Genomic DNA, 19,366 nt, shown 5'->3' with positions numbered 1-19,366 from the left:
AACTCCTAGATGCTGCAATTATTTATCCTATTTCTGATAGTTCTTGGGTAAGTCCAGTGCAGGTTGTTCCTAAAAAAGGAGGCATGACTGTTGTAGCCAATGAGAAGAATGAATTAATCCCAACAAGGACAGTCACAGGTTGGAGAGTTTGCATTGACTATAGGAAGTTGAATGATGCCACAAGAATAGATCACTTTCCCCTGCCATTCATTGACCAAATGTTGGAAAGATTATCAGGGCACATGTACTACTGCTTTTTAGACGGACTCTCTGGCTACTTTCAAATTCCAATAGCTCTTGAAGACCAAGAAAAGACGATATTTACATGTCCATACGATACATTTGCTTATCATAGAATGCCTTTTGGATTATGTAATGCTCCTGTTACTTTTCAGCGCTGCATGATGGCCATTTTTGACGAACTCATAGAAGACATCATGGAGGTATTTATGGATGATTTCTTGGTATTCGGTAACTCTTTCCATTTTTGCCTTAAAAATTTAAAACGAGTTTTAATAAGTTGTGAGGAAATAAACCTTGTGCTTAACTGGGAAAAATGTCACTTTATGGTTCAAGAAGATATTGTGTTAGGACATAAAATTTCTAGTAAAGAGATTGAGGTTGATAAATCTAAAATTGAAACCATTGAAAAACTACCTCCCTCCAGTTCAGTCAAGGCCATCTGAAGCTTTTTAGGACATGCTGGGTTTTATAGAAGATTTATTAAAGGTTTTTCTAAAATAGCTAAGCCTTTGACTAAATTACTGGAAAAAGATGTGCCCTTTTATTTCGATCAGGAATGTTTAGAAGCATTTAATACTTGAAAGGATAAATTGATTAATGCTCCAATTATAATCGCACCTGATTGGAATTTACCTTTCGAACTAATATACGGTGCGAGTGATTTTGCAGTAGGTGTAGTTTTGGGACAGCGAAGAGACAAGCATTTTCAACCTATCTATTATTCTAGTAAAATTCTGACAGCCGCACAAGAAAACTACACCACCACGGAGAAAGAGCTGCTAGCTGTGGTTTTTGTATTCGATAAATTTAGGCCATATCTAATATTGTCTAGAGTTGTCGTTTATACTGACCATTCTACTCTTCGCTACATTTTAACTAAGACTGATGCAAAACCTCGACTCATTCGATGGATTTTGTTATTGCAGGAATTTGACCTGGAGATTAAAGATAAGAAATGAGCTGAAAATCTCGCAACTGATTATCTTTCTAGGCTTGAAAATTCAAGTACCAAAGAGCTAGATGAAGTTGAAATAAATGATTCATTCCCTGAAGAACAATTTTTTGCTATATCTGATTCTGAGGTACCTTGGCTTGCAGATATTGCCAATTTTTTGTCACTAACATTATCCCAAAAGGGTTGGCACATCAATAAAAGAAGCGATTCTTTACTGATGTGAAAAACTACTTTTGGGAAGACCCTTTCCTTTTCCGTATATGTGCAGATCAAATCATTATAAGATGCGTTACAAGGTCAGAAGCATTGAAGATCTTGGAACATTGCCACTCAAGACTGACTGGGTAACATTACAGTGGAAATAAGACTCCACATAAAATACTTGAATCAGGTTTTTATTGGCCTACACTATTCAAAGACGCCAACATGTATGTTGCTATTTGTGATAGATACCAATGAGCAGGTAATATCTCTAAACATGACGAAATACCCTAAACGTACATGCTTTTGTGTGAAATGTTTGATATATAGGGTATTGATTTCATGGGTCCATTCCCGAGCTCATTTGGGAATAAATACATATTAGTAGCCATTGATTATATGTCTAAATGGATGGAAGCCCAAGCCTTACATACTAATGATGTAAGAGTAGTAGTACGATTCCTTAAAAAACTTTTCTCTCATTTTGGAACACCTAGAGTAATCATCACTGATAGGGGTACTTATTTTTGTAATACCCAATTTGATAAGATCCTTAAGAAATACGGAGTTCACCACAAGATAGCTACCCCTTACCATCCTTAAACTAGTGGACAAGTCGAAGTAGCAAACTGAGAGCTTAAACGTATCCTAGAAAAGACAGTAGAATCAAACAGGAAGGATTGGGCGATAAAAGTAAATAATGCTTTATGGGCATATAGAACTGCTTTTAAGACCCCCATAGGGACATCACCTCCATAGGGATCTAAACTTTGATCCCAAACTTGCAGGTGAAAACAGGTTGATGCAGTTGAACTAGTTAGATGAGTGGTGAACCAATGCATACGAAAATTTACGCCTATACAAGGAAGCAACGAAGCGTCGCCACGACACTCGTTTAAAGCAGCGCAAGTAACTTGAAGTTGGAGATCTTGTCCGGTTATATAACTCGAGGCTCAAATTGTTTCCTGGGAAGCTTAAATCACGATGGTCAAGTCCTTTCGTAGTCCAAACTGTCTTTCTATATGGCACAGTAGAGGTAAGTCACCCATTACAAGGCACTTTCAAGGTAAATGGACATCGTCTCAAACTTTATAACGGTGAGAATTTTAAAGACGATAGAGAGGAGCTACGGCTCCACAAACTTCCTTGAATATACCCACAAGGTAGAGTCGAGCTTAGACTCTAAATAAGCACTTCTTGGGAGGCAACCCGAGTACAAACGGTGTTGATTTCTTTAAATTTTAGCTTTTAACATCTAAATCATTAACTGAGTCCTTGAACACAGGTTTTCCAAATCCATACGGCCAGGCACACGGGTGTGCCTTAGGCCATGCTCATACCACGAGCGGCGACACGGCCTTGCGATACGGCCGTGTGAAAATAGAGTAAAATTTTACCCAAAACAAGGGATTTGATACGTTGCCACACTCGTGCCCACCACCCGTGGTTGAAACTGTCATAATAACACGGGCGTGCGACACGCCCATGCCCATCAACTGTGGTTGAAACTGTCAAAATAATACAGGCGTGCGCATATATACACGGGCGTGGGCAAAGCGAATGAAGCAGGACATAGCCGTGCGACACTGCCGTGTACACCAACATGCCCAAAGAACATGAGCGTGGGTCGAATTCTAGACGCACCCAAATTTGAAAAACCATGAACACACAGGCTGAAATAAGGGCACACGAGCGTGCCCCTCGGCCGTGTGCCCCAATATCTATATAAACCCTCACTATTCATCATCCCTTTACCCAATACCCTAACATCACCCCAAAATCCACCATTTCTCCTCCCTTTTTCCTCCATAAGCATCAAAATATTCTCTCTTATCCTCCATTCCCTACACATTCCTTCCTTCTTCTCTCTTTCTCCATACTACAAACCGCCAGCGCCGCACCAGTACCACCGCTGTCGTCATCTGCCGCACACCAACGCTACACTCCTCATCCGTCAAGCACCACCATTGTTCATTAGTCGCACACCATGACAAACACTTGTGGGAAAAAGGCTTCCGTCCCCGCCTCGAAGGAGCGAAAAGAAGCAGCATCCTCCTTGGTTCCTACTAACAAGATACGACACCCATTACTCAAAATTCCACTGGGACCCTGAGAGGAACTATTCTAGATACTACGGGCCCAACCCCTAGGTGTGGGCTGTTGCATTGATTAGACCGTCCTAGAGCAGATCCAACTCGCTGACACAGTTTGGTCTCTCCTGACTACTGACCCATAGGGGCTCTTCTTTGAGATCATCGAGCTGACATATCTCGAGCTCACATTAGAATTCTGTTCGACCTTCCACTTTCAAACCGTTATGAGAGAGTTCGATGATCTCGGAATGGTCCAGTTCCGTCTTGGCAGTTTAGTTCGCCAGTTAAGCGTGCCTAAGTTCGGTGTTGTATTAGGAATATATACGGAGGAGTTCATGAACGACGATGACTTCGATAGTCTCCATCGCCACATCCACTATCCTCCAAATTGCTGGAAGACCCTAGTCCCTGCTTCGACCACTTATGACCCTAGCGCTCCAAGGCATTGGCTTTTGTCCCATCACTGAGATACTTCCAAGCTATCCTAGCCCACACCCTGACAGGATGGCGAGATAGCATCGGAGTCGTCAACACTAACGATGCTTATTTTTTATGGAGCATGGTGCATGGGCACGTATTCGACCTCGCTTATTTCATCGCCCTCGCTATTCGCTATCAAATAGAGCGACATAGGAAGGGAGTCTTTTCGATCGACCCTTATGTGACTCGCCTGGTGCGGTACTTCGGTCTCCTCAACACGGTGACACAATCATCCTTCCTTACCCTCATCGGTTAGGTGTCCTCACAGGGCATCTCAAGTATGTTCCATATGAGGATGATCGAGCGACGACTTGGATTTGATCCTCCTGAGTACTGCCTCGTCCAGTCAGTTGAGCAGGAGGACCTAGAGGACATTACTGATGATGTCCACCTCACGAGGATCCACCATCTCAGCCACCACCTATTCATCGTCCAGTTTATACAGTTGCTTCACTCTTTGTCATTTTTGAGCCTCTCACTCGATTCGAGTAGTAATGTTTTTAGCGCTTTGATCACATTGATGCAACCTTACATCAGATTTGTCAGCACATTCACATTTTATTGCCACTCATACCTCGAAAACCATCTGACGATGATGATTTTTGAAGACTTTTATTTATTATTTATTATTTTTTTCTTTTATCTTTATTTATCTTTTTTTTAAATTACTTTTTATTTTATTTCTGTTTAATACTATTTTTACTTCATCTTTAGGTTTTACAATTTATATTAAGCAATTTATGTTTTCGGCCATTTCTTTACGAGTAATCATGCTACTTTATATTTCCTAAAGAGTTATTGATTCTATCGCAGTTATGAAGAGCACCAAAGCTCACTATTACTTAGGAATTTGCAATTCTACTAGAAAAGGTCCTCCATGACTGCCATGCCCTGCTCGACTACGACCATAGCTACCACCAGTTATAATATTCTTTTGGCACAGCACTTGTGGACTAACAACCTCTACCACCACCGGAGTATCCTCTTCCAATCTCACCCTTGCTTTAGCCGATTACTTTCCATGATTCCAATTCAAGGATTCCATTTAACATTCAGGAAGTTTCACTTCTCTCCCTATCTTATGATCTTATATCTATATTTTTCAGTAAATCTATCTTTGTACATTGAGGACAATGTACATCTTAAGTGTGGAGGGTTATTTATATCATTATTAGAAAAATCCCTGAATTTTGTCTAATTCTTACGTGACTCACTCACATCACTATTAGAATGAATTTTGATTAATTTATGGTTTTTATTGATATGTTTTGAATTAAAACATAGGCATTTATGCATTGATTGTTTAAACTTTAAGTAATTAGAGAATCAAGTATGATAGGTTGATTTTTGAGAATTAAAAATTTTTAGGTTATTTCCCCAAGTTTAGTTATTACCTTGAAGTTGAAATTCACAAGATTAACATCAAAAAGCCATAATTTTTGTGAGATCTTGAGCCTTCAGAGCATATATTATTTCTTTCATTCTCACTTTTATTGTTGCTATGAGTGCGTCAATATTGATTTGTTATTCTAGAACTTGCTTCGATTATGCATGTCAAGACCACACCATTAATTTGATATGTCGAGATGATAAAGGCGCTTAGGTTTAACCCACTCACTCTATAAAAGTCTACCTCCATAATTAACCCTCAGTGAACCCTATTGAGCCTAATAAGCCATTTATTGATTTACCCTCAATATTAACCCATAACCCATTTTTGTTGAAATCCCCTCAATTAATTTGATCCCTATTTTTGTCGAGATTTGATTTGAATAAATTGCTTAGCTATGTTTTATTTTTGATAGTTAGCAAAGTTCTATGTTACTTGATTTATGCTTATTCTTAAAAAAAATAAAATGAAGCTGCTGCAATTGAGATTTGTTGTCTAGCATATTATGAAATTATGTATTGCTTGGATTAAAACGATGTTATCCATGAAGAAAAGCTCAATTTTAAGATCATCTAATTAGGAATGTAATTTGTCAGTTTTAGTATTTTTCTAGTTAGGTAAATTTTCAATTTAATCTTGATTCTAACCTTCTCTTTCAGCTTGTGACACCACCCCCTAACCAAAGCCATGTTACAACCCTCTAAAGACCTTTTGATTAATGTATCATCTCAATATATAGTGGTGGAGATTCGATTTTCACGCAAACCTATGGTAATAACTTTTCATATTAACTGTTGAGTGATAAATTTGCTGTCCATAAAAACCTCGAGTGATTTGAGTGAATCCTTAGTGAGGATGTTAAACTCTGTAATATTTTGAATCAAAGGTGATTACTTAGATGAGGGGAGACACTTATATTTTCGTGATAAAATGCTCAACTTGAAACTTGAAACTTTGATGTTCTTCTAGTTGAATTCTCAATGTATGGTTACTTATGGATTATTTTGAGATATTATTGATAGGAATTATAAGTTGAGAAAAATGAATTCTTAATTGTGAATTGAGGATTTTGCTTGAGGACAAGCAAACGCTTAAGTGTGGGGGTATTTGATAAGTCGTAATTTATACATATTTTTATCCCATGCTTAGCACATTTTTGGATGAATTATCATTAGATTTGTGGAATTTGATGCTCCTAATCCTAAAATTTCATGTTTTATATTTAGGTGAGCATAAGAGAGTAAAAAGAGCGAGAAACGGGCTAAAAAAGGAGAAAATGGGTCAACATGGGAAATCAATACGGCCTGGACTTCCTCACACGGGTAGACCATACGCCCGTGTCTATTTAGCAGACTTTAACATGGCCTAAGCCACCTCACACGGGAGTGGTACACAACCGTGTCCCTGTTGAGCCTAAGTCTAGTTCTACTCGGAAAATGCCACTTTTAAGGGTTTTGAAGCATTCTAAAGCCTATATAAACACCCTAGAAGAGGCAGCTAGAGGCAACACACGGAGTGGGAGGTAAGAAATTACTCGAAGAAAGCCGATTGATCCATTTCAGAAGCCGGATTCTCCTTCAAGGCTGAAGATCTCCCTTCAATTTCCTTCAGGGGTTTTTGGGTTTCTTTATGTTTTGGTTATTATTATTCTTCTGAGATGTTTTCTTTTACACATATGAACTAAATCCCCTAAATACCTAAAGGGGATGAAACCTAAGACGAATCTTGTTACTATTTTCTGAGTTATATGATAAATACTTGATTTGTTCTTAATTATGTGTTCTTAATTATTGCTTTAATATTCCAGGATATTGATTCAAGTATTGATGTGCTTATTCAGAGGAGCAAAAGTCCCTGTTTAAGAGTAGATCTAGCATAATTAAGTGGAGTTGATTGTACCTCTAGACATAGGGTGACATAAATCTGCCGAATTAGGGTGAAACCTAATAAGGGAATCTATAGATCGAGTTAATGCAACACTAGGGCTTTTAATTAGAAAGAGATTTCAATTAATCAACCTAGGGTTAGACGTTGTTAGTCTCGAGAGAGATAATAATATAAACTAAAGAAATCTACGAATCGAGTCAAGTGAATAAATCGTCTAGTTCAAAGTCAAATAACAAGTGAAGTCTAGGTGGATTCTTCCTTGGGTATTGTCTAAATCAATCAGTTTTCCCAAAAGTATTTCCCAAATTTACTTCCTGTGCATTCTTAGTTTAGTTAATTAGTTTAGATAAAGAAAATCCCCTTATTTTTAGGTTAGATAATAAAAAGAGAGTAACTACTAGTACTCTTAGTCCTCGTGGATACGATATTCCGGTCTCACCATAACTATACTATTGTTTGATAGGTGCACTTGCCTTAAGTCGAATTATTAGTTAGTTTCAACCATCATTGTAATGACTTTTTCAAATACCTTCTTGTCACTAAATTCGTCTCCAAGCAGTCTTATATTGTTGACTGTGGCCATAATCCTGTCAGTATAATGCTTGATGGTTTCTAATCTTTCATTTTCAGATTCTCAAAGTCCCTTCTCAAATTTATCAACTGCTGCTGCTTGGTCTTTTCTGACCGCTGAAACTCCTCCTTGAGTTTGTCCCAGGCCTACTTTGGAGTGTCACAAGCCATTATCCTTGTGAAGATGACATCTGAAACACCATTCTGGGGGCACATCATGGCCTTGTACTTCATGGCATAGTCTTCATTATGTTGCCTAATCTGAGCTATGGTTGGATTTAATCTCAAGGAAGGTGACTCTGTGTCATTCAGAACAACATTCTATAAGTCATGTGCCTGTAGGCATGTCTTTATTTTCACAGCCCAAATGTTGTAGTTTTCACTAGCAAAAACAGGTGGAGGAGGTGGTGAAAAGCTCATTTTTGCAGCAACCAAACAAACCAACAAAAACAGCTTCTACTTTTTTTTTTTCAAACATGAGTCACTCAAAAATAAAGCACAACTAAGGCATTCAAAGACAACAAGCTCTTGATACCATTTGTTGAGTTTTTAATCACAAAACAAGAACAAAAGAACTAAAATTTGTGTTGAAAGATGAAAACAGAAGCAAAACAGATGTTGAAGGAGAAACAAAAGTTGACTTCTTTTATTCATCACTTTTTTGTTAAAGAAAAATGTACATATATTATACTATTACATTGAAAGAGCAATAAATTTTCTTAAAAAGAACATGCTAAAAAAACGGCTCAATGATAACCTAGGACTTGTCTAAATCTGCTAAGTACTGATTAACTTTATCCTTCAAAAAGTAGCTGTCAAATCAAATACAGGTCGCTTGTTACAAAAAAGGTACTTCATCCCGATAACACCAGGTACATTTGTATGCTGCTGTATTTCATCCGGGTAACATACATACTGCTGTTTGTTGCCATCTTTTAACAAATTGGTTGATATTTTTTTTGTGTGTGTTTTTATCCTATCCAAGTTCAAAATAATAATACCATGCAATGGATTTATTAAAAGATGCATTACAAATTATTTATTCTCCACTTTGTTTTCAGATTCTTAGAAATTTTAAAAAAAATTTAATGCACTAAAATTTTCAATGTCAAATTTCATGAAATTTTGGTAAAATAACACGAGGTATATCGAAAATTAATTTTTATAAAGAAAATTTAATATAAAAAAATTATTTTCAGAGTTAAAAATTATTCTTGGACGTTAGAAATTATCAAGTGCTATTTTGGCTATGGATTGGCTTGGAGTGAATGAGAAATTTCAAAATTTAAAACTTGAGAACTTAATTGAACAATGGACGAATCAATAGGATTTTATATGGATATTACACCAAAACATTTAAACACGCAAAAACCTCAGGAGTTTTCGTTCGTGAGTCGGTTATTGGTTCTTCAAAAAAAAATTTTAGGCTAAGAGTTTATTTGATTTTCGGGTGTTGATCCAAGGGTTCAATAAGGTAAACTGATATCCAATTTTTCTCTTTGAATTTCTTTTCAAGATTCAAGCATCATTCGATTGGAAAGCTTGAACCCTTTAATATGGCCATTGGTTGTCGATTTCATATTCTTTTAAACACTTTCTGATCAGCTCTTCAATTCCATTCTTTAGTATTGTTTGTTTGTCTCTAATGTAGCTTTGATGTTCGTTATATTGTCATACTCTTAGTTTTGATTTTTGACAACCATTGCATTGTTGTTGGGGTTTTGAAACAATTAATTAGGAGGAAGTATGAAGCTCAGTCAAAAACTTGAGCAACAACGTAACAAATTCGGATAAAGAATGACAAAAGCTTGATATTCAAGTCTGGAGGTTTTTTGAGCAAACGAACAGAATCTGGCTTGAACTATGAAAGCAAAAATTGAGAGAGTATTTTTTTTTGAATGATTTCTATTGAAATTTATTAATTCAAAAGATGGCATAATGCCAATACATATACCAATCATAAGCTGGTCAACATTAACAAGTTCTACGTACTACCTTTAAGTCTCATTGCAACTTGTACAACTTGCACATTGCAACTTGCAAAACACAACTTGCACAATTAAGTAAGCTGATCTATCAATCTTATCAACACCCAATTACATTAAATATATTACCTACTTAGTTCTAATTAAACTAAGTTACAAAATATTACTTAAAGTAACAAAATAAAACCGAAATTGAAAGTAACATCAACTTCAGTAGCTGCATGTACTTCATTCGAAAATATTATGGCAGCTTGATCTTCATATTTCATCCATATAACTTGGACTGCATGGTCTGCTCCTTGGCTGTTCATGTGCTGCATGCATGCCAACTTCAACACTCCTCATTGGCTTGCATACTACAAACTCTCATTCTGGCTCTTAAATCTTCAAATCTTAACAGACTAAGGGGCTTAGTCAAAATATCAGCAAGTTGTTCTTCGGAACTGCAATGAATCAGTCTCACTTCTTGTGCTTGTTCCATTTTTCTAACAAAATGAAGCTTAATGTTGAAGTGCTTTGTCCTTCCATGGAATTCTGGATTCTTTGCAATTGCAACAGCAGATTGGTTGTCACACATAATTTCTGTTGCTTCCCTTTGGTGAAGATTCAAATCAGCCAAGATCTTTCTTAGCCAAATGGCTTGGTTGTCAGCTCCTGCAGCTGCCACATACTTTACTTCAGTAGTTGATTGAGAAACAACAGTTTGCTTATTTGAACTCTAGCAAAAAATGGATGAACCAATGGTGAATAGATACCCTGTGGTACTCTTCATATCATTTATCGATACAGCCCAATCACTATCAGCATAGCTAATTAATTTCATGTTTTCAACTGTGCTAAACAACATTCCATAACTCTGTGTACCTTTGATGTATCTGAGCATTCTTTTGGTAGCTTGAAAGTGCTTTTCATTGTAGCAATACATGAATCTTGAAAGCAAACTCACAGAAAACATAATGTCTGGTCTAGTGGCAGTTAAATAGAGCAAACATCCAGCTAGACTTCTGTAGGTTGATTACTAACCTTCTCAAAATCGCAATTTTGCATGGAGAATTTGCTCAAAATTTGGAGACAAAAGCTCTCTGGCTTAGAAAGATTCCATATTGTGTTTGAGATACTTCTATACCAAGGTAGTAAGACATTTGACTCAAATCAGACATCTCAAACACTTTTTGCATTTTTCATTTGAAGTCTGTCAGCATTGCTTGGTCTCCTCCTATTACTAGCAGATCATCAACATATAGAGACACTATCAGTTGAGTTTCACTATCTTGCTTCACATAAAAAGTAGGTTCACTAATGCTTCTTTCAAATCTAAGGCTAGCTAGATAGCCATCGATCCTGCTATACTAGGCGCTTAGAGCCTGTTTCAAGCCATACAAAGCTTTCTTCAGTTTGTACACCTTGTCCTCTTCACCAACAATTTTAAAGCCTTTAGGCTGCTCAACATATATCTCTTATTCAAGAAAACCATTGAGAAAGGCTGACTTCACATCGAGCTGATGGATTTTCCATTGCAATTGTGCTGTTAAGGCAACTAGCAGCCTTATGGTGTTAAGTCTGGTCACTGGTGCAAAGGTTTCGAAGTAGTCAATGCCATACTTTTGGCTGAACCCTTTTATAACCACCCTTGCTTTTAGTTTATTCAAGCTTCCATCAGTATTGTGCTTGGCTCGAAACACCCACTTCACTCCAATGACTTTTCTGTTGAGGGGTCTTTCAACTAGCTGCTAGGTCTGATTCTTCTTAATCATACTGATTTCATCAACCATTGCCTGTTTCTAGACTTGTTGAGCTTCAGCCTCTTCAAAGTAGCTTGGTTCAACCGCAGCCACATGAGTTCTTTTATAAATCTCAGCCAATGGTCTAGTGCCCTTGACTGGTTCATAATCAATGTCCATTTTAGGACCATTTTGATCAGCTTCAGTCTGATCTATCATCAAAACTTCAGCAATGATTTCTGGTTCATTTTTATCCCAGTTCTAGCTTGACTTCTCATCGAATACAAGATCTATGCTTATAGAGACCTTGTTTGTTGAAGGATCAAGTATCCTATAACCCTTCTTAACATTGCTATAGCCCACCAATATGGCAGGTTGAGCCTTCTTGGTCAACTTGTCCCTTCTCAGGTGAGCTAATGATGGTTTGAACCCGAACAAGGCCTCGAATGGAGTTTTTTAAGTTAAAGCCTTGGTTGGGAGCCTATTTTGGAGGTAAATAGCAGTGTTAACTGCTTCTGCCCAAAATGTCTTAGGTAAATTTCTTTCAAGCATTAGGCACCTAGCTATATCCATCAAGCTTCTGTTTTTTCTTTCACTTACACCATTTTGTTGAGGTGTATAAGTGTTGGTGAGCTAGTTTTTTATACTCGCTTCGTCACAAAAGGTATAAAAACCGGATGAAGTATACTCAGTCCCATTATCAGACCTCAATGTCTTCAACTTGTAACTTGTTTCAGTCTCTACTGCAGCTTTAAACTTCAAAAATACTGAGGCCACTTATGATTTCTGTTTTCAAAAAATAAATCCAGCAATATCTCGAGTAATCATCAATGAATAAGATGAAATACCTTTTGCCATTCAGAGATTGAGTCTTTATTGGACCACACACATCAGTGTGTACAAGTTGTAGTCTTTCAGAAGCTCTCTAGGCTTTGTTTGTAGGAAATGATAGTCTAGCTTTTTTTCCTAGCTAACATACTTCACAAACTTCTTCTTTTTCAACTGAGTTAGTGAAGTTTTCAGCCAAATCTTCTTTGGTTAGCTCAGTCATTGAGTTGTAGTTGACATGGCCAAGTCTTTTGTGCTACAGCTTGGATTTATCTTGAACAGCTGTGTAGGCACTGTTTGAGCCCTTGCTCCAGTCCACAATAAAGCTTTTGTCAGCCATGGTTACTGACATGAGCTTGGATCCACTTGGGTCACTGATTAGACACTCATTGCCTTTGAACACTACAGAGTAGCCCTTTTCTAGCAACTGAGCTATAATGAGCAGGTTTCTATCTATTTCAAGCACCAAAAGTACACTAGAGACAAGTTTGGTACCTGTAGGAGTGTTAATTTGCACATCTCCTTTGCCTTTAGCTTTGATGAAGTGTCCATTTCCAACCTTCACCCTTGTTTTGAAGCTTCTGTCAATTTTCTTGAAGATGGCAGCATTTGGAGTCATGTGGTTAGTACATCCATTGTCAATCAGCCATTTTTTGTGGCCTTTCCTTTTGCAGCTAAGCAAAAGACTGCAAAGACTTACTCTTCTTGGTTAATGTCATCTTCTGCTACTTGAGCTTCAGCTCTAGGTTGCTGAGTTTGATTTGGCCTCTGTTTGCCTTTGTTTCTGCAAACTTTTTCAGCATGGCCACTCTTTTTGCAGATTTTGCACTGCACATCTGGTCTGAACCAACATACTTCACCCAGATGACTTAGCCTTCTGCAGTGTGGGTAGGGTGGATATCTTCTTGCACCATCTGCTCTAGGTTTGTCTTTCCTGGTTTTCTTCCCCTTGTAGGCAGAGGAGTTTGAAGCTGGTCTGCTTTTGGCTTGGAAGGCACCTTCTTGATGCTCCTCCAATCTACTTGCTTTCCTTTGCTCTTGAGCATAAAGAACATTGATTAGCTTAGTCAAGGAGATGCTTGACAGGTCTCTTAAGTCTTCAAGAGATGAGATCTTTGCCTCATACCTTTTAGGTAAGGTTGAGATCACCTTCTCTACAATTCTTGCTTCACTAAACTGTTCTCCAAGTAGCCTTATGCTATTTACTACATCCATGATTCTGTCTGAGTATTGCTTCACTATTTCTTTCTCTTTCATCTTCAAGTTTTCAAAATCCCTTTTCAAATTCAGTAGCTGTTGCTGCCTTATTCTCTCAGTCCCTTAGAACTCCTCATTCAGCTTATCCCAGGCCTGCTTTGGTGGCTCGCAAGCCATGATTCTTGTGAAAATCACATCAGACACACTGTTTTGGATGCAAGACATGGCTTTTTGCCTTTTGGTTCTTTCATCTGCATGTTGTCTGATTTGAGCCATTGTTGGATTGGCTCTTAGAGGTGCTGGTTTAACATCTGAGTTGAAAACCTCCCACAAATCAAATGCCTGCAGGTAGGTCTTCATTTTTACTACCCAGATGTGGTAGCCTTCAATATTAAAGATTGGTGGTGGTGCTGGTGAGAATCTTGATGAAGACATGGTTTTAAGAATTGAAAATGGCAAGTCCACTAAGAATAGGGCTCTAGATACCAATTGTTGAGGTTTTGGAACAATTAATCCGGAGGAAGTATGAAGCTCAGTCAAAAACTTGAGCAACAATGTAATAAATCCGGATAAAGAATGACAAAAGCTTGATATTCAAGTTTGGAGGTTTTTTGAGCAAATGAACAAAATCTAGCTTGAATTATGAAACCAAAAATTGAGAGAGTATTTTTCTTGAATGATTTCTATTGAAATTCATTAATTCAAAAGATGGCATAATGTCAATATATATACCAGTCATAAGTTGGTCAACATTAACAAGTTCTACCTACTACCTTTAAGTCTCATTGCAACTTGCACAACTTGCACATTGCAACTTGCACAACACAACTTGCACAATTAGGTAAGCTGATCTATCAATCTTATCAGCACTCAATTACATTAAATACATTACCTACTTAGTTCTAATTGAACTAAGTTACAAAATATTACTTAAAGTAGCAAAATAAAACCGAAATTGAATAGTAGCATCAACTTCAGTAGCTGCATGTACTTCATCCAGAAATACTACAACAGCTTGATCTTCACATTTCATCCACATAACTTGGGCTGCATGGTCTGCTCCTTGGCTGTTCATGTGCTGCATGCATGTCAACTTCAACAACTACATATCCACTCCATCTATCATCGATTATTTTCCTTAATTGTTACTTCAGTTACCGCTCAAATGACCTCAAAATTTCCCACGCCATTCATCAATTATTTGCTTCATCAGCTAGTTGCTGTTTGCTTTCAAGAAAACACTAAAGTTTGTCACGCTTTCGCTGTTTTTGCTGCTGCTATTAGTGATTAATAACCAGCTGTTCCACAATCCATTACTTTGCTATTGTTGCTGGTTTTAATGGAATTCCTTTTGTTACTTCATTTCCCTCCATTGCACCAATTGTTCCCATTTAAATTGCTGCTGTATGCTTACCGTTTAGCGCCAAAATAGCTGCTCGATTATGGTTGTTTTGCACCAGATAATCATCGTATTTTCTTCCCTTCAATGCACCGATTATTTCATCTAACTGCAGCTCATATCAATCAACTTAATTTTGTTTTCTTTTGCTGACTTTATTGACTCGTATAAACTACTGTTGCTGCGAATTGTTGCCGATTTCTTCTTCAATTTGCTTGCTGATTTATCGTGTAATTGGTGCAAAATACCATTAAAGTTTAGCTGCTAATGTCTAAAAAAGGTAAACTATACAAACGGTCACCCAACTTTACCCGCGTTCCTGTTTTGGTTACCCAATTTTAAAAAATTTTCATTTAGGTACTAATGTTTGAATTTGTTCTTTTTTGGTCACCTACAATTGAATTAATAATGGAAAGCCTTTTTTTTAATTGGTATAGTAACACATTTGGTCCTCCATATTTACATGTTTTATCAATTTGATCTTACTTCTAAATAATTCAATAAATTTAACCATTCACATTTACAAATTCTATCAATTTGATCCTTAAACTTCCTAACCAAAGCTTTCAACTTTTAAAATAGAGTTGTTCCACGTCTATGAATTGTTTTATGGTTGAAATTATCCAATTTAGTACACAACCCTTTTTGTTTATATTTTTAAGAAGTTAGTGTTAGAAATTAATAAAACACCATTTGGATCTAGAATGTGACAATGTGATGGTAGTTGAATCGATTTTGGCTGGAGGGATTTCTGTTAATATAATGATAGAGCTGCGACTAATTGATTAGATCCTAAAATGCAAGTGGAGTGCGCGAATTTGACATATTCCTAGAGACCACAAGAAAGTTACTGACCACATGGCTAAACTAGTTGATCATAACCTTAATAGTTTACAAAGATTTGAAGAACCCCCAGACTCAGCTCTGCCGCTGCTACGTGGAGACTTGGATGCATTATCCCTTTTGCTACTTAGGAATTTCTCTGAATTGTAATCACCATTAATTGACTGTCATTTGTACTGAAAAAAATAAAACACCATTAAATAAAAATATTAAAAATATAATATATATAATAAAATTATATAAATAATTTAATATTTGTAAAAGATAATTTTCACTTCAACTAGCATAATTTTAGTTATTAATTAATTTGATAGATGATTTGGCACTAAATCAGGTTATTAGTGATACATATTGCTTATTGTGGACTTAAAAGTTAAAAACAAATAATCAAAAATAAATAGAACACATAATGATATCTTAATCAGTTTATAAAATTAAAAAAATATTATCAATATAACAGAAGGAAATTCAATTAATTCTTTCACATTTTTTTATGGTTCATAATTTTTTCTTATATAATTATTGATTCAACAATTGAATTTTTCAAAGTCATATTCTTTTAACTTTGGATTTAATTTTCAATTTCAAGGAGCAACTTCGAGGACTATTTTTATGTATCTTCAAGGAAATATAATATGGTTAACAACAAGAGTAAATTTAAAGTGTTCATTTTAAAGGTTTTTCCATTTTTTTAGCCAAAATTTTATCAATCAAAGATTTAATAAAATATTATATTTAGAAGAAAATGAATAAAAAAAGAAAAGAAAATTAAAGTTTCAAGATAAACTCATTGATATCAAGAATTGACTCGAAAAATGGCTCGTCAGTTGAGAGAATTTTTTTTTCTTTTTTGGGAATGCCTTTGTTTTAAAAGTTAAAAGCTTTTGTTAGGAAGTTTGAGGATCAAATTGATAGAATTTGTAAATATGAAGGGTTAAATTTATTGAATTATTTAGAATTAGGATAAAATTGATAGAATATATAAGTATTGAGGACTAAATATGTTATTATACCAGTTAGAAAAAAATTTCGCCTTATCAATTTAATAGTGGATGAGCAATGAATTCAATCATTAGTGCCTAAATTGAAAATTTCTAAAGTTGGTTTACTAAAACAAAACACAAGTATAGTTGGTTGACCATTTGTATAGTTTACTCTTTAAAAAAAATCAGCTGTTTTCCCGTCCTTTAATATGCTATTTGTTGCAAGAATTTAATTTGGATTTTTGCTTCTTTCTTTTCCTCTCCATTGATCTGATTGTTTCTATTTAATTTTGTGCAACTTGCATGACCGATTGTGCATCAATTTGCTGCAATTTTGTTTACTGACTGTCGTGGTTGCCGTTGGCCTCATAGATTAGTTGTCAACCAAGTGAAAATTTTTGCTACTATTATTCGTTCTAAGTATTATACCCTCCTTGCCTTCAATTGCTTTTGTTTTTGCTGCCAATTAAATGTTGAAACCCTCAAACTCTCATTCGGTGGACACCAAATTGTGGAAAACTATTTGGAAGATGGAAGTCCCGAGCAAGTTAGAAAGTTTTCTACCGGAAGTTATGCTCTAATGCTGTTCCATCGAGGCTCAATCTTTGGAAGAGGAATTGTTCTCCAACGTCTTTATGTTTGCTGTGCGGGATGGAGGAGGAGTCTACTGAACACATCTTTTTTGGATGTAGCTGGGTAAGGGGTATTTGGTTTGAATGTCGTTTTGGTTTGCGAATTTATAAAGAGTATATACATTCATTTGATGCATGGTTTACTGAAATTCTATCAAATGTTTTGGGGGGGGGGGTTGAGGGTCTTACCATTAGGATCGTTTCTACATGCTGGTTTATCTGGAAAATGAGGTGTGAGGTCATTCTTGATAGTAAGTAGGCGACATGAATGCGGATGCTCCTTTATTCTATGAGTTCTAGCAAGTTGATGTATGTTTTCCGTGAAGGGAACAAATGTGTGGACGTCTTATCGCGTCTGGGAAACTCTTACTCTTTTTCAAATGAAACTTCGTTTATTAATTTATTTTGTATGTGTGTTTTAATCCACCTAATTGTTTAAATCGTTTACTTTTGGACTATGCCTATGGATTTTTTGTGCATCATACTTTAATTTAGTAGTTTAATAAAAATTGACATCTTTTAAAAAGAAAAAACTTAATCTATTAAGAATAGTAGTGTGAAAAAAGTTATTGGTAAATATTTGGTAATTTAATTCCATTTTAAAATTTAAAATTTTTTTTGTTTAAAATTAATTAATAAAAATAATTAATTAATCATATTAAATTTTTTAATCAATATTTATGTTGAGACAAATTTTTGAAGTGACTGTTATGTACTTCTGGAAGTGTCCACTTTCATTATAAGTGCGACAGAGAGCAACTTGCTATATTTGAAAGTTGGCAATATATTGGAAAATATTTTTGGGTTATATTGATATTGTAGAATTAATCAAGTCTATAAATAAATATCAATTCACTTAGAGTAACATATCTTAAAGATTGGATAGAATCGAATATAAAAATTTTATTAGAACAAAGATGTTTGACTAGAACAAACCTTGAAAACTTATATTCCAACAATCCATTTTACTTTGGTTATTATTATTATATTATTTTTACAACAATAAAAATCATAAAAAAAAACTAGGAGTTAATCTTGCATCCCATAATCACTTACTATCAGGAAATAAGCTTCAGCTTGCTTCGCAAGAAAATCACTTATAGAGTTCCGCCATTAATCAATTTTGATAAGTGTTACTTTCTTGCAACGGTTAGTACAATAGTGAATGATTTTTCTACATCGCCCAAGGCTTGTAGTTGATGTTGGAGCTCCACTTCATCATAGCACCCGAGTCCGACTCAATCTATAAATTAAACTACAATGGTAACCGGTGGCAATAAAAGTTACAAGTGCAGAAAGACAACAAACAACCATATATTATGGGAAAAAATTATATAAGCTACATACACTAATTCAACATCTTAAGCAATCACTTATTTATAATGGTGAATAAAGAGTTTAAGATATGTAACCATAAAAAGAGAAAAAAAGATGTTTTATACAAATTTTTCAAAACTATTTTATTAACCATTGATTGTGAAACTTTTTATATATATTTGATTATTGATTTAAATAAGAATATATATAAGCTTGGGCAAACATTTTATAAATTTGGGTTTCAACTTTTAATAATAAAAAGAAGGGAATGAGCAATCTTAAAGTTGGATAAAAATGTTTGCGGGAATAATTCAAGGAAATTATATTAGTGCAATTTAAAATTAGGGTAAACTATTAAAATAATTATTTTTATTTGTTTTAGGTTACATTTTAGTCATTTATGTTTGAAATGTTGTGTTTTAGTTACGTTATCGTGTTATAACATTTTAGTCATTGATATATTAATTGCTGTTAACGGTGTAACAGAAAGCTGATGTGGCGTGGTAAATCATCATTTCAAACGAAAGTTTTAAGTTAAATTCTACAATTGGTCCTTATATTTTTTCATTGAGCAATTTAATTTTTTCTTTTATGTTATTTTAACTTTTTTTTTCCATTCTCTTTTGCTTTTCCCTCTGTTTT

At 35.5% G+C, this 19,366-nt stretch overlaps 1 protein-coding gene across 1 annotated transcript; it reads right to left on the bottom strand.

Annotated features, from left to right (window-relative positions):
* Nucleotides 1–13,049: 13,049 nt before the first annotated feature.
* On the bottom strand, nt 13,050–13,985 carry LOC107887549 (uncharacterized). The gene is made up of 2 exons (XM_016811805.1): nt 13,757–13,985; nt 13,050–13,672 (listed from the first exon to the last, which is right to left on the bottom strand). The coding sequence occupies exons 1-2, from the start codon at nt 13,983–13,985 to the stop codon at nt 13,050–13,052; spliced, it is 852 nt and encodes a 283-aa protein (XP_016667294.1).
* Between the last annotated feature and the right edge of the window lie 5,381 nt (nt 13,986–19,366).

The sequence above is a fragment of the Gossypium hirsutum genome, chromosome A03 (genome assembly GCF_007990345.1).
Source record: "Gossypium hirsutum isolate 1008001.06 chromosome A03, Gossypium_hirsutum_v2.1, whole genome shotgun sequence".
NCBI lineage: Eukaryota > Viridiplantae > Streptophyta > Magnoliopsida > Malvales > Malvaceae > Gossypium > Gossypium hirsutum.
Note: the sequence above shows the minus strand (reverse complement) of the source record. Positions and strands in the feature narration are given on the sequence as shown.

Bases quoted from the DNA above. Each gene is read 5' to 3' on its own strand.
- LOC107887549 (XM_016811805.1), bottom strand. From the start codon at position 13,985: ATGTCTTCATCAAGATTCTCACCAGCACCACCACCAATCTTTAATATT. The intron at 13,673-13,756 runs GTGTGTCTGATG...AGGAGTTCTAAG, and splicing joins CATGTCTTGCATCCAAAACA to GGACTGAGAGAATAAGGCAG.